Genomic DNA, 15,634 nt, shown 5'->3' with positions numbered 1-15,634 from the left:
ATCCTCGGACCATCGAGGAATCCTTTGCCATCAATACACAAAGCATATGGTTGGCTGTTCGGATCAAAGGGATAGCCTTAGGAATGCCGTGATTGGACACATTCCCAAAAACTGGGGAAAACAGAGGTACCATTTTAGTGAGCTTGGCTTTCTAGACCTGATGCGTTTTAGTGTAACATGTTGCGGGTAACCTTTTCTTATGACGAATGCGGAATCATGGATGGATGGGTGGTAGTTGAAATTCGAGATGGCGAGCTGTGAATATGCTTGCCGGTCTTTGGATAGCCATTCTGGAGTCGTGTGCTTCTTTACCTACTGTAGCACCACCCATCTACTCTACCATTTGCCATTTGATTTGCCATTTACCGTTGATTTTCATTCATCCCAATCTCCAACCTCGTCCTCAAAGCTTTCCTCAAACGGTCAGACTGCCCAGTGTCCAGCCGTAAGAATCATGTAAGACATGCTCTTGGAGAGTTACATCTCAGCTATCACCTAGCATGTGTTCCCACACGCGCAAAAGTCGACATTCTCGTAAACATGTGAAGACCCTCGAAAATTCCAAAATAGATTACGATAACCCCAGATCCCACAAGGGTTAATAGTTCTGCCGAGGGGTCTGACCCTCCAATGCGGAGGAGGGGATTAATTTTCTGTGCGTCCAATAAATGCCTCGGCTTAGCTACCCCTTCATTTGTGGAGGATGATCCGGTTATCGCCTCATGACTTTTCCGAAAAGATGAATATTTCCGATCATGCTTTTTGTACTCCGACTATAGGATGCGATTTAGGAAGCAAAGGCTAGGCGTTCTTGTGAGGTATTTATGTTTTCAGTCATATATCCTGCGTCCATGTAACCTTACGAGTATTGAGTCGGTATTAGGAAGTGATGCGTAGGAAAGCCGAGAGAAATCAGGTCATCGATGAACGATCAATGGATATATGATGTTATCAGCAATTTTGCCGGTATATTAATTTCTTACAGGGCAGCATAGGACTGCTATTTTGCTTCTAACATATACATGTCTTTTTTTAAATCTCCATTCCCCCAAAGCAAATGCTCACTTCATATCGTCATCATCCTGATCATTTCAATCATCAACTCCAACCCTCGAGAATATCTCTGGATACAATTAAGGCACTCAAAGGGTATAGAGCAAAAACGCAAATGTCGTTAACGCATTAAATAGCCTGTCTTCGTATACTCATAGGTTCATGGCCTTATTGTACTGATCCCAAGGAGTAAGTGTTCCTAGGGTTCGTCGCATATGTGCATTGATGATTTGAAGTCCGTAAACATAACTAGCATTAACCCATCCAAAACTAGGAATCATTAGAACTTTGCCGTTGGTCAAAATCATTGGTATAACTCACCCTTCTTTAGCGACTCCCTTGAAATCAGACCCTTGATTGCCATATTCTGCATCAACCTTGTGAGGATCAACTACTCTGGTCACATCGTATTTTTCAACCACCACCCCATTGAAGTCAACAAACGCTGTTGTAATCATGAACAACCATTTGTAGGCGAGTCGCTCAGCATCTTCCTGATAATTGTATCGTAGTAGTCCCGTCCAAGCTAGCATTTGCTGTGGAGCCCAACCATATGGGTAATCCCATTGACGATTTGGTCGGTCTAATCCAACTGCACCACGAGACTCTTCAGTTCCAGACAGTAACCCTCCTGCAGCTTCAAACTTAGGAAGAGCGTTAGTGACGAGACTGGCAGCTTGCTGTGGCGAAGCAACACCTGCCCACATCGCCCAGAAGGTAGTAGCACTCTCATATGTGCACTGCTCTTTCTTCAGGGTGTTGTAGTCGAAGTACATGCCCTTCTCTTTATTCCAGAGATATTTATCAATGGCCAACTTGCGACCTCTAGCTCTTCGGTCCCACATCGAGGAGGTTTGCAGCTGACCGGGCGTCATATCGCCTACACAAAACTCGGCTGGAACCTCAAGTTTGTCTTGGAAAAATGTACGAATGGTATATGCGATATCCTTTTCATACTTATAAAGAAGAGAATTAAGATCAATTGTTGCAAGATCTGCGCAAACCCTTTCCAAACGGTAGGATGTGTCGTGACCTGATTCACGAACTGCTCGATCGTGTAAGAAGTAATCGTCCAACTCCTTTTCCACGACTCTTCCATTGTTGTAAGCATCAACAAATTCTTTGAAGGTCATGTTGTATTTCTCAGCATAAGGTGCCAACAAATGTTCGAAATGTGACGCTTCGGTCTCTGGAGGTACACCAAGACCTTCAGGTCGATATCTTGATAGACCTGTGACAGGATCGTATCTTGGCTCTGCCGTCCACACACTATGGTATTCCTTGATGGCAGCAAGGATAGCTGTCTTTAGAAAATCCAATGATCCCGGCTCGTGCTTGATCTTGTCAAAAACTCGAAGTGCCATGTCTGTTAAGAAAGGTGGTTGGGAACGACATAAATAGTATGACCTAGTGGCATTGAGGATCTTTCCGTAATGTTCAATGCAAAAGCAGAAGTTCTGTACCATCGACTTGGCCAAGTGGACCTTGTCGTTGACAATCAAACCGAGTGATTCCATATAGCTGTCCCATCCATAAAGTTCGTTAAATCTACCCCCTGGTACTACGAATGGTAACCCCTTGAGAGTCTTCTCGCCTGTCGACGGATCTATAACTTCCTCCATCGCAACAGCTAAAAGACCAGGCTTAGAGTTCATATCACGAACAACTTCTGGTGTAATTTTCTCAGGTAGCCAGCAAACGTCTAGGCGAACTTCAGGTCTATCAGTTGCCACTTTGGTATAGTATGCATGCTGTTCAGGTGCACCCCGTGGTATGTAGATACGTGGACGGGGATCGTCGGTCCAATCCTTAGGATCACGCCCAGCAATTTCAATCACCGAGCCATCGATTCTACGAGTCAGGCCATCCCAGAATGAGCCCTGAATCAATCTTGAGAGGCGATTGACAGGATTCTCGTTGAGGCGAGATTCGTCCAAGATAATTTGTTCTCTGCCATTTTCCTTTGCTAAAGTCAACTCCTGTAAAAGATTTGATAGCATATAAGTCCCGCGAATGTCGTATCTTCTAAATCCGTTCGAGGTAGCGGTTCCGAGAGGAAGTGACTGTTACAAAATGCGTCAGTTCAAGAATTGAGTGAAGTGAGTGAATGTAAATGTCTGCAGAATCCTACCTTTGGTCCTACGTCTTCAATTGTAATTTGGTGGTTGTCATCTGTGTCTTCCTGTTTTCGAAGGGCTTCCAATGTCGAGTCAACTTGTATTAGAAATTTGCGTCCATGATCTCCAATATCATCTGCACATGTGTGTTAGTCCATGAGACTTTACAAACCAGAATATTTTCAACTGACCATGGCTGCCTCTCCTCTTGGGCTTTTCCAACCCTGAGATGGGTGTGGAGAAGATACCCTGATTCTGCGAGGAGGTTAGATGAGTGCATGAAAAGTGAACAAGAGAAGTGCTGTACTTACTGACGAGTATGTACGGGTTCGGGCTTGTCGAAATGATTTTTGATTTGTGTCATTGCTGTAGTAAACATGTGCCGCAGCGAATGGATCGATTTCACTGGAAACACTAGAGGTACGGTGCTTTCGCAATGGCGAGGTCATTATATAGTTGAAAAGTGCTCTGGTGGATGGGTGAAATCTTGCAAAGTTGTAATGTTGTAATGTCTCTGGACAATTTTCGAAACAGTGACGTCTTAAGAAGTTGTGAATTCTGGGTGCAGACAGTGGGGTGAGAGGTGTGGGGGGGGGCTGTTTGTAGTTTCTGAAAAGATAACTATGATCGTCGTAGATGGAAGATGTGACGAAGAATGGTCAATTCAATACTGAATGCTGAATATGAATGTAGCAGTAGGTTTTAACAAGAATCGAATTGAAGAGTATTACTCGTATACTGTTATCATCTCCACAAAAAAGAGGGTAAAGGGTGTGCAATCTGTTGTGTGTTTGGATGTTGGTGGAAAGTTCGAAAACGTTTCCAAAACGTCAGCAGAAATGTTTGATCATAGCTGGCGGGCTGGCTGGCTGGCTAGCTGGAGCTGACTACAAGTATCGTGGGTATTATGTATTATACCTAGTACGTCGGTAGCAGACAGGTAGCGTTATCGGTGTCGCCGCACGATCCCAATGAAAAGATAACCACAGCATTCAATATCTAACGTCGAATGTGTCTACCAAACGTCAATCACGTCCTGCAATCCTCCAATCCTCCAATCTTGCCTGCACTCTCTCCCAACCCATCCCTCCCCTTCCAATCGACAAACGTTTCTCAACTTGTGAGAGTGAGTGCAAGTTTGGGTCTTCTGGTCTGAAGATCCTGAAAATGTGTTGAGTCATGTTGCATATTGATTCATTCGCAACATCTTCCAATATTCTCCTGAGTCTATTTTTTATTTTTTTCTGTCTTTGATGTCATTCTCTTGCTTGTTCTTCACCGCCTCCAAGCCACCCAGATGCAGTATGAACACAGCATGAAATCCACCATCTCAGATGCATTAGTGACGCGACTCCCTGGCATGGAGCCAACCACAGCATGCTGCTGATGAAAACAGTGGATCATGTGGCTGTCACCCATCCCGCCATCGTCGTGGACCAGCTGTTATCCCATTGGACAGCCCTAGATTATAAGGGTTCAATCTTCGTGGGGGCTGCGTTGTGATAGCGGCGTCCGGTTCGGTTTCCGCTACTCTTGTCATGTTATCCAATGCAACACAACATCTCAACCTCAACAAAGCAGAGGATGAACAGAGTCAACGGGTACATTCATCATCACCACTCCTCAAATATTGCTAATCCATCGTTGTAAGAACTTTGAACCTCATTCATCCTATCCCACATATACTGACTGCGCTACACAACTTGCAGATGAAATGCCCCTTACCCCTCGAAGATGATCGAGACTCCTTGTTTCAATCTTCATTCACATCCAGAAAAGAGGAGTTTTTGGGTGCTAAAAATCATGGGCATACTGCTCCTATTCGAACTTCGAGAGCATCATTGGGTCTCCGTCTTCTTGCTGGCCTCACATCGTACTGTACGTAGGATCAAGATGGGAGCAAGATGCGACGGCGCATCAAGTTACAATACGCACCGAATGACTCGGGTGTCAAATCGAGATGAAAATTTGTCACCGAGCCGATGTTACACTTATATTGTCACCGCCATGTGAACAAAGTAGTACACGTACACCACCGGAAATTACAAGCAGCTATTTCAGCTAGTTGTGATTTGTCGCTCAGACTACCATGGTTACAGCTACAATCTTGTGTTTATATCGACAACACGGGTTTCCTGTACTTGACGTAGCCATCTCACTCATGCTACTTCCTCACGGCTTTTAAATTGACTGCCGACGTGCAAGCCAAAAGATGGTGCTCAAACCGGCCTTGGTCTCTGATGACCACGAGAAAAATAAAATGTAGAGGTATGAGTGTCGCACTTTCCAAGAATCGACTCTTTGCTAGATATCAGACGCAAAGAAGGGCTTTGCTAGATTGACCCAAGCGACTGATTTGTCTCAACGATTGTTACCTCGAGCACACAGATTCATCTCATCTTTCAATTACAACTATGTCCAAGGTCTGTTTAAAGACACTAGGAAGCCAATGTATCGCCTCAAGCCTGTTGTTATCCACACGATGGCTCACCAATTGATGACCAGGTGTCAGAAACTACCATCAATTCAATCAAAATCCTTTACCCGTGGATAAAGAAATAACTGACTGGTAGAACCTCAATATAGATACACTGACTGCTAGATGACCTTAAGAATGTGAGTTAGCCTGGATCCTTTATTGAACCCTACGGAATCACTACCTCCATCTTCTATAGGGCATTTCCAACTTTTAGGCCTCGGAACCTCAATTTGTCTGCTTCCCAATTTTCACTTGGGAGAGCGCAAGTGATAGCTTCAGCCCGATATAGTAGCTTTGGCCAACTACAAGCGATGCTGAGCGCAGACCGTTGACATGGACGATATAGGTAGAGGCATTTATGTACGATCTACCTTGGCTCTGGGACTACAGGATGGCTTGAAGTAAGAAAATGAAGCAACAACCTTATGAATATCCCATAGCGATCCAGCGCTAGTGTGGCATGGATGCGAGACTATCAGATCGCTCACAACTTCTGAACCTCTGGGCTTGTAGATTAGTGACGGGCGAGCTATAGTTGTTAGGTCAGCCTTATGGGCAAAAGCAGACACACGATCATATGGTTCTGGAGGTTAGAAAAACCTGGCAACATGCATCGGAGCCATAGCTTTCGTTGGTCTACTTTGGTTCCTGAGCCACTGTTCACGGTGTCGAACGATCTGACCAATCTTCAACCCCTTCGAAAAATCTTAGCAGCAAAAAGAGCCCGTGGAGTTGCATATCAACGGTTATAAGGGTGTACTCAACAGTCCCGCAGGATCCTCGATTACTGTTGAGACGATCAGCTGCAGCGAAACCTTTGAGGATATTTTACAAAGCTCTCCTCAGGGATAATTAAAATCATCCCTCTGTGCAGAAACTCCACAATTTGCTAGCTACTAGTGAGGATATTTTGACCGCTGTTTGCCTCTTCAAGCGCCATCCAAAAACATTCTTGGGAAATCTGGCTCTTCGTGTGTCAAGTTATTCTTATTTCACCTCGATGGATATGCCGACTTACGCACGGAACGTTCAGTGAAAGGTTGAAACATATTCCTATGGTCCCAGAATAGAGCTATAAATTTACAAAGACTCGGTTCCGAGCCATGCAAGATTACAAGGGACGTTTTGTAAAACAAAGATTGGATGGCATGTGTACTAAACAACTTTAGACACTAAAATAACGCCAGGTCTCGACACGCCAGAATTTCGTGATTTTCTTGAATCAAGCCGGAGATTATGCCACGCAGATTTTTCTCGCAGATACTTTTTATTGGGTGATATAAGAGGATAGCTCACCGATACTGTGTGAAGATAAGGCCAAAAATGAACCAACTACGTTCATGGCGAACGGAGACGGCAGGATTTATCGAGCGTTTGGGAACAACAGGCTCTTTGAACTCCCTTGAACAAAACATCCGAAAGGAGAAGAAAGGCCGCTTTCGAGCCGTTGCCTGATATCCACATTACCTTATCTGGATATCTATCCAACACTAATTATGCGAGTCGTTCTTAACCTTGCTCCATAGGTGAAGAAACAATCGAACACTGTGGTACACTTCTTGACAGTGATATTAGCCGACAGAGCTGAACTCCACAGATACTTGCCGAGACACGAGAAGGCAAAGACTAGGTAGCCAGGGGCACGTGCATCAATACGATAAAATAAAGTCTGAACAGTGTAGCACAGTGCAGTGAGAACTCACTCCATCCTCCTTTGGATGAAGGGTCGTGTCACCTCCAGCTTCCAGATCTTTTCCGAATTCCACGTATTCTTTCTCTTCGATATTTGGGCGCCGGGACAAGTCTTTGAGAAAGGAACAATTGTAACCATTGCAACGAGATCTCTCAGCTTCCATCGTCCCTCCCCAGAAATCTCTTATCTTCTTTATTTCCCCCTTCCAGAGGCCTCAGATGAATTTTCCAAATGCTATCTACCCTAAAAGAGCTTGGGCCCAACAAGCGGTAAATGTCCGAAATTAAATTGTCCATGCACCCTGAGGCACCGTGGTGAAATATGTCGTGTTCGTTTCATCATGTAGTATGTACCCTGCCAATCGTAGACAGACCTTCCACTTCCAAACCACGTCCAGCTGGAATTCTAACCTTTTGGATTTCAAGGGCCTTTCTCTCCATTCCTTCCTCCTCGCAGTTGTACAAATACGATTTGCTGGGTACAGTCAATAATACCAATGCCAATTGCATTTGTTATGATGTGCGATCTAAATTGCCGTGGCTGATGGTATTTTTGTCATTCCGGCCAGCCAAGCCAAGTGTCCAATTGCCTCGTTCATCTCCATCTGGCCAGTATGCGGAGTACTTTGAATGGACGACGATGGACTTTCGAATTCCTATCGGCTTGTCTATCACTTTACAACGGTTTTACGATAACCAGCTAACTTCCAAAAACACAAATACCATTGAAGATCATTTGCAAGTAGTGGTGCTTTTTCCACATATAGTTTGCCTATCTACCTAGCACTGTAAGTCTTGATCTTGATGTCGGGAAACTGTCCGAAAATGTTCTCCAGAAAAAAGTGGACACTGATTAACCTCCCACTAGGAAAATAAGTCTGATCTTCAAGCTAGCTGATTTCCTAATCTACATTGCAGATGTCGACTCTCGAAAGTTTTGGGAGACCGTCTAGCGTGTCGGGCGAGGGGCTCTTCTCCATTGTGTGCGTGATCCCTGAGATAAGGGCCTGGATTCGGTTTAGCATTTCGCATAATTCATATGCTAAACCCAATTCTTCTCTTTGGGAATTGAGAAAGGTTTCTTTCAAGCAATCGAGAGCTGCACCTAGAACATAAGATAAGAGAGGCTGACACATATTAGGACAACCTTCAATCATTAAGATTTGGTGGGTGAATTTGCACAATCTAGTATTGAATCTAGATGCAAGATACTCGAGAATGTCAAAATATTGACAACGCCATGCCTTGGGTGTCATTACCTTGTAAATGGTGTAAGTGTAGTTAACCTTTTCCCCGGTATTTGGGAATAATTTGAGACGGCGTTGGTGTAGCACCGCATCAATGCCAGTTTCTTTCTTGTTATATCAGTCAATGGGGCTCGAATGATGTTTACCACCCCATCTGCGAAAGCTCGCAAATTCAATGTTCAGTTGGTGCAAGTACCATACAGTTTACATCACCCATTTACTCATCATTGTAGAGTGTCAACCGCGGGAGAACTTTTCCATTTAACTTTTGAGCCGCTATGCAATTTCCTCGACGCCTACACCGAATCCAATTCAGAGGCACTACTGCAGCCATCCGAAGCCAAGTCCTTGCAATAATCTTTTGGATGAGCAACTAAGGCAGGTACGCGCAAAATATGACTAGAGCGAATTGAGTAATTTTATGCACAAGCGTCATATGAAAGATGTTCTAACGTACATGGTTACCATGTAATCAGGATTTTGAGATACTTGGTTCAAAGTCCAGCACTAAGAAATTCAAGTCTTCATATATACCTATTACTCAAAGAAAGAAGCGTACAGCGGAAAATTTCAAATATATTATATAAGGTTGGAGATCATTGTAGATCTTCTCAAAAGACACCAAGTCCAAAGTGCGTCTAGCTCAAAATTTACCTGCAGGGGCAAAGTCTTTTCGCCTAATCATGAATTGTCATCCCAGTTTAGTGTCAATCGCTTCATCATTTCCAATAGACCGGACCAGCTCGCTTCTATCTACCTCATATTTTAATTGTCAAAGCTGCGTCGGGAACGCACAGCATCAAAAATAGTTTCGTCTGAATCTTAACCAAACTTGGGACAGTCACATCCGGGTAGCCCTAGACTACAATTCTTTAGTTTTGGACTCGGCGTTTGATTCTCTCTGTAGCATCATAGAGGAGGGGTGTTTATCCATTTTATTGCTCGCACTGCCCGCCTGGCTTATCCAAGCTTACAATCGTATGATAAATTGAACCAATCAAGTGTGGAAGTAGCAAGCTAGATGCATGATCTTGTTTGTTACTCGCTCAGGCCTGTTCGAGCTACAGATTTTGACAATTCGCAGTTGCTGAAGCTCCAGAATTGGTAACTTGGTTATGACTTTTCTCAGCTCCTCTTTGTTCCGAACCAATGCAGGTACCATGAGTGGATGTTGTTTGCCCAGTTTCTACCTATTGCTAGCCTCGCTAGTAAAGTTTTCGCAGTGCTCAGTGGCGCTAATGAACATGGCTTTTTCTTCACACCATCTTCTCAGTACATATTGCCCTCTGCCCCGTTCGACGGAGAGACTTTTATCTTGAACTTTGTTATTCATCGACAGTAAAGCTATCTTTCTTTTGGCTTGCTATTCTAATCTTTTCTTGTTCCAACCATCATCGCACATGTCTTTCGAATCTTATTAATTATCATTTTATTATTAATTATAAATCATATATATCATTCTCACATTTGACTGCATCTTACTCTTTGACAATCCAAGATGAATGCCCTCAAGGGATATCTCGCCCCTGGGAAGAAGGCCGAGCAAGATGCGAAGAAGGCAAAGGATACCCAAACAACGGCACCAATGCAGTTGGAAATGCATACGACCCCTCCACTAGGTTCACCACTGGCAGGATCTTTTGTGGATCGTTCGAGGCCATCCTCTCTATATCCGGAAGGTGATTTCAGAAACGGTCCTAGGGAGAGCGTTTTGACTGTTAGATCTGATGTAGTTGTCAGTTGGTTACATCAACAACAAATGGAAAAGTTATGGGCCGTTGGTGCTCCAGGAGAGGGTGTCATCTTGAAGAAGGGAAAGGGTGATTTCACATGTTGTCCGCCTTCTTTAAGGACAGAACCATCAGGTATATTTGATCACATTGTAGCAATGAATGTCAGAGTAAGTGTTTTGTATCCCTTTGTTCAATAACGTTCGCTAATCTGATGTTTAGGCTGCCATGACTGTCAATACTCGTGTCATCAAAATCTTCCTCGCCCGTCAGCACGCTGATTATGTTCCCCTTTCGGATGGCCTCCGTCTTCAAGTTCTTCCTACTGTTGAGTACTTACCTCGATGCCAAAAGCATCACTTTGGTGCTTTCATCCAAGATCAACAAATTCTCATTGTCTGGGACGATGACCCAAAACACTTGTTGAAGAGAGCAGAGTATATTGAAAGATCTTTGCTGGAGATGATCTGGGCCGATGATGACGAAGAAGCCGACGAGAAGAAGGGTGGAGCAAATGTTTCCACCGCCGAAGTGGGAAGTGGATCTGATGTCGAAGATGGTTATGGATCGCAAGAAAAAAGACCAACACTACTGCTCAATCCTCTCATGGTCGGTGCAACTTTGTGTCTTCTCATTACTGCTCTCGGTCTCGGTTGGAAAAAACTTGGTCTTGAAATCGCTGTTGATGGAAACTACACTCGATTGGCTTTACTCGCCGTCGTTCCTTGTCAAGTTTTCGTTTCGCTCTTCTTCATGCAAGTCATCATTGTCAATCTTACCCAGTGTTTTGGACCAATCAACAACTTAAACAGCAACTCGAAGTTTTACTCCGGCAAAGCTCCTCAACGTCTCAACCGAAATAACCGAGAGCTTCCTCATGTCACTATTCAAATGCCTGTCTACAAGGAAGGTCTCGTTGGTGTTATTCAACCTACGATCATTTCTCTCAAGGCTGCTATCTCTACCTATGAGCTCCAAGGTGGCACTGCCAACATCTTCATCAATGATGATGGTATGCAATTACTTCCTGAAGATGAAGCTCAAGCTCGTCGTGACTTTTATGATGAACATACTATTGGATGGGTCGCACGTCCTGGCCACAAGCCCAATCCTCAGAATGGAGAAAAAGCTTTCCTTCGTCGTGGTAAATTCAAGAAGGCGTCCAACATGAACTACGCTCTCATGGTTTCCAACAAGGTTGAAGAAAGACTTCTGACCATTGCTCGTCATGATGGTTGGTCTCAGGCTGAGGAATACATTGCTTATGATCAATGCTTAGCTCGTGTTCTCGAGGAGGAAGAAGGTCGTGCGTGGGCCGGTGGTAATATTCGTGTGGGTGATTACATCTTGCTCATTGATTCTGATACTCGTGTTCCTGCCGATTGTCTCTTGGATGCTGCGAGTGAGATGGAACAATCCCCTGAAGTCGGTATCTTGCAATTCAACTCTGGTGTCATGCAAGTCACTGATAGTTTCTTCGAAAACGGGTATGTCATGGTCGTCTATCTTGCACATTCGATAAACATAACTAATCATCTTTATCTAGTATTACTTTCTTCACCAACCTCGTCTACACCGCTATCCGTTTCGCCGTCGCCATGGGCGATGTCTCCCCTTTTGTCGGCCACAACGCCATGCTCCGCTGGTCCGCCGTCCAACAAGTCTCCTACCACGACGAAGACGGCTACGAGAAATTCTGGTCCGAATCCCACGTATCGGAAGATTTCGACATGTCGCTCCGTCTCCAAGTCAACGAATATATCATCCGCTACGCCGCTTACACCGGAGATGGCTTCAAAGAAGGTGTCTCTCTCACTGTCTACGACGAGCTTGCGCGTTGGGAAAAATACGCTTATGGATGTAATGAACTTCTCTTCAACCCTCTCCGCTTCTGGATCACGCGTGGTCCGTTCACGAAACTTTTCAGAGAGTTTTTGAGATCAAATATGAGATTTACGTCTAAGATTACAATGATGGCTTATATTGGTACTTACTACGCTATTGGCGCCTCGTGGATTCTTACCTTGGCGAATTACTTCATCATGGGTTGGTATGTCGGAATGTACGATAAATACTATCTCGATTCCTTCCAGGTGTATTTCTCGCTCATCATTGTCTTTTCCCTCTTGGGTAACGTCTCACTGGCGGTTCTCCGATACCGATTGAACGAGCGAGGATTCTTCTCTTCATGTAAGTCTTTCCTTCCCTTCCCTCCCTATCCACCCCCCTCTTTGAGAATACCCACTAACCCCACAACCAGTCTTCGAAAACCTCAAATGGCTCCTCCTCATGACCGTCTTCCTGGGCGGCCTCTCCATGCACGTCTCCCAATCGCTCCTCTGCCATTTCTTCGAAATCGACATGACCTGGGGCGCCACCGCCAAAGAAGTCGAAAACGTCACCTTCTTTGAAGAAATCCCGCGTCTGCTCAAGCGCTTCAAATACACTTTCCTCTTCTGCATCTTCATGACTGCAGGTATGATTGTGTGCGCGCTCGCCGTGCCCTGGAATTGGAGAATCGATACTTTTGTTGCCATTTTCCCGCTGTGTACGGTCGTCGTGAGTCATTTTTTGATGCCCATTGCGTTGAATCCAGCGTTGATGATGTTTACGTGGTGAGTGGGAGAGGGGACTGCGAGATGGATGGATGGATAGATGGATAGATGATATTAATTAATGTGGGGATGGAGAGAAGGATGTATTTACAAGAGGAAAATATTTGGTTGACACTTGGATGGATGATCGGTATATATGTCTAGGGTAATATGGGAATGGCGTTGCTTTATACTTTGAAGCTTTTATATCAATAAATGGTAGAAGGTGGGGGGGGGGGGCATTTGGAATAATATAGAATATTATCACTGCGAGATGGAGGTACAGGTGGATTTAGATAGGCTACCTGGTACAACATGTTTAACTTTACATTTTTTAATCAATTTTATTACTTCTATACAAAATACATATTTGTCTTTAGATTTTTGTCTCATGTGGTAAATTCGCAATTGTCGGAATTGTAAAAATTTAAACATCATTCGTTCCACACAAACTCATTATTTACATCTACATCTACATCTCAATTTCCATATACCTCCGAACATCTAAATCCCATCTACCTATCCCCTCCTCAACAACGGTTCTCTCTCCCCTCTCTCCTCACTTCCCTTCCCCTTCTCACGACCCGGCATTCTCCTAAACCTCCCCCCATCCACCCTCCCCACAACCCAGCTCCCATCCCTCTCAGCACACTCAAAAAACTCCATATTCTCCTCGAAGCTCCTCCCTCCGCTCTCCAACGAAAACCTCCACGTCCACCACCCCGCAAACATATTGGTCCCGGCAAACACCAAAAACAGCCAATACTTCAACCCATTGAATCCAATCGGCGTCAACAGCGTCACCGCAAAATTCGCCAATCCCCACACGATAACCGAGATGGCGGATCCTTGGGCGCGCGCCGAGGAGGGATAGATTTCGGTGGGAATCAACCAGACGGTTGCGAGCCAGCCGATGCCGAAGATGGCGGTTGCGGCGAAGAGGGTTGTGGAGCCGAGGATTTCGGGTATGAGGAAAGGGATGTTGGGGAGGGTGGCGAGGGCTCCGAAGAGGGTTAGCAGGAGGAAGGAGAGGGTGAGTCCGATGCTGCCGTAGATCATGAGAGTGCGGCGGCCGTAGATATCGATGGTGAGCCAGGCGAGCGTCATCATGAGGAAATAGAATATGTAGTTTCCGAGGGTGAGATATTCAGATTTACGGGTGGTGAAACCGAGGAGAGAGAAGATTTGGGGACCGTAGACTAGGGGTTGTGGTTAATAGGTGTATAGTGAGGAGGAATATGAGCTTTTTGGATGGAATTGGGTATGGAGGATGCTTACCGGATACTGCGCCATAACCTGTGAGAGCTTGATTTATTTGACCCATTATCGTTATCATGGTTGGATGAAATTGTGCATGTCCTGGAGTAAACATATCTCTATACTGTACTTTCGAATCATCTTCTTGAGCAGTGGATTCTTTCAGAGTTTCGAATTTCGACTTGGCCGCTTCTTTGCCGTAAACCTTTTCAAGAGCTTTCTTCGCATCGTCTTCTCGTTGTACACTCATGAACCACTATACGTAATTAGCATCTCCTTTTAAAGACTTGAGATTCAAGAGAAGCTCAACATACTCTTGGAGTTTCCGGAAGTTGAGCAATAAAGGACATCAGCAGAATTGGGAAAATCTGCATAACAATAATCGGAGTTCTCCAAGCCCATTGACTCTCTTTCCCCAGACCAATAGTGACACCCAAATTAATCGAATACGCCATCAACAAACCAAAGATATTCATCTGGAACTCCTGAGCTAATGCTCTACCTCTCGCTCCATCCGACGAAAGTTCACTACTATAGACCGGAATCGTGGCATCTATCCCTCCAACCCCCAATCCCATGATGACTCTCCCAGCAATCATACATCCCAACGATGCACCTTTCCAAGAGGAAGATCCGTGAAACGAAAGACCGGAAATGAACATGAGTAAGTTCCCAAACGATGTTGTTGCCAAACAGGCAAATATCGATGGTTTTCTTCCCTCTTTATCGGCGAGCCAGGAGGCGAGAACTGCTCCAATTGCACATCCTAGGTAGTAGACTGAGACGATTATACCTACTATAGGAGATTCTTCGCCAATTCGCATAGTTTTCAAATAGCTGCTGTTGGTGTTTATTAGAGACATCATTCCTGACTGGTGTTAGATATGATGGCGAGAAGGGCCCGGCTGCAATTCAGGAGTAATGGATATAAAAATATACCTTGATCATAGCCATAGAGTGCAATTGCCGTGCTGGAAAACATGACGATCTCATGTTTCTTGGTTAGGAGAGGAAAGATGGAAGAACCACCTCCTGGGTTTGAAGGAGGATTTGGCATTTTCGAGGATTGTAAGTAAGATGAATGAAGCAGACACCAATTGAAAGACAATAGAGAGATCTCAAGAATGAAAGATACACAGCGCAAAAGCACTTTGAATGTAGCTTCTCAAAACGAGAAGATTGATAGAGAGGCTAAGAGATTGAAGAGAGCAATTCTACCTCTTCATGAAGAAAGGAAACCCACCAAACGAAAAAAAAAGCAGAGGAAAACGACTTCCTTAAGTTTCAATTCAATATCTACCTCTCTACCTACCTCTCTGGGCTAGAACCACGGGTTGCAATAATATTTGGCTGTGTAGGGAATTTACTTGGCCATGATTGGGATTCTTCAATTCTGGATCCCACTTTATTGGTGTTTTAGCTGCAGTATGATGACGGATGACATCAATATTTTGCGGCGGGAAAG

General features: G+C 44.6%; 3 protein-coding genes across 3 annotated transcripts; 1 reads left to right on the top strand and 2 right to left on the bottom strand.

Annotated features, from left to right (window-relative positions):
• Positions 1 to 935: 935 nt before the first annotated feature.
• On the bottom strand, positions 936 to 4,267 carry Bctre1. The gene is made up of 5 exons (XM_024694918.1): positions 3,482 to 4,267; positions 3,362 to 3,425; positions 3,185 to 3,306; positions 1,375 to 3,116; positions 936 to 1,323 (listed from the first exon to the last, which is right to left on the bottom strand). The coding sequence occupies exons 1-5, from the start codon at positions 3,617 to 3,619 to the stop codon at positions 1,206 to 1,208; spliced, it is 2,184 nt and encodes a 727-aa protein (XP_024550711.1). The 5' UTR covers positions 3,620 to 4,267; the 3' UTR covers positions 936 to 1,205.
• A 5,618-nt stretch (positions 4,268 to 9,885) lies between these two features.
• On the top strand, positions 9,886 to 13,272 carry BCIN_09g01300 (hypothetical protein). Its single transcript, XM_024694917.1, has 4 exons — positions 9,886 to 10,488; positions 10,541 to 11,805; positions 11,865 to 12,508; positions 12,579 to 13,272. The coding sequence occupies exons 1-4, from the start codon at positions 10,087 to 10,089 to the stop codon at positions 12,935 to 12,937; spliced, it is 2,670 nt and encodes an 889-aa protein (XP_024550710.1). The 5' UTR covers positions 9,886 to 10,086; the 3' UTR covers positions 12,938 to 13,272.
• Positions 13,273 to 13,306: 34 nt separating this feature from the next.
• Positions 13,307 to 15,498, bottom strand: BCIN_09g01290 (hypothetical protein). Its single transcript, XM_001547798.2, has 4 exons — positions 15,109 to 15,498; positions 14,484 to 15,037; positions 14,191 to 14,425; positions 13,307 to 14,111 (listed from the first exon to the last, which is right to left on the bottom strand). The coding sequence occupies exons 1-4, from the start codon at positions 15,224 to 15,226 to the stop codon at positions 13,432 to 13,434; spliced, it is 1,587 nt and encodes a 528-aa protein (XP_001547848.1). The 5' UTR covers positions 15,227 to 15,498; the 3' UTR covers positions 13,307 to 13,431.
• Positions 15,499 to 15,634: the final 136 nt, after the last annotated feature.

This window comes from Botrytis cinerea, chromosome 9 (assembly GCF_000143535.2).
Source record: "Botrytis cinerea B05.10 chromosome 9, complete sequence".
Taxonomy (NCBI): Eukaryota; Fungi; Ascomycota; class Leotiomycetes; order Helotiales; family Sclerotiniaceae; genus Botrytis; species Botrytis cinerea.
Note: the sequence above shows the minus strand (reverse complement) of the source record. Positions and strands in the feature narration are given on the sequence as shown.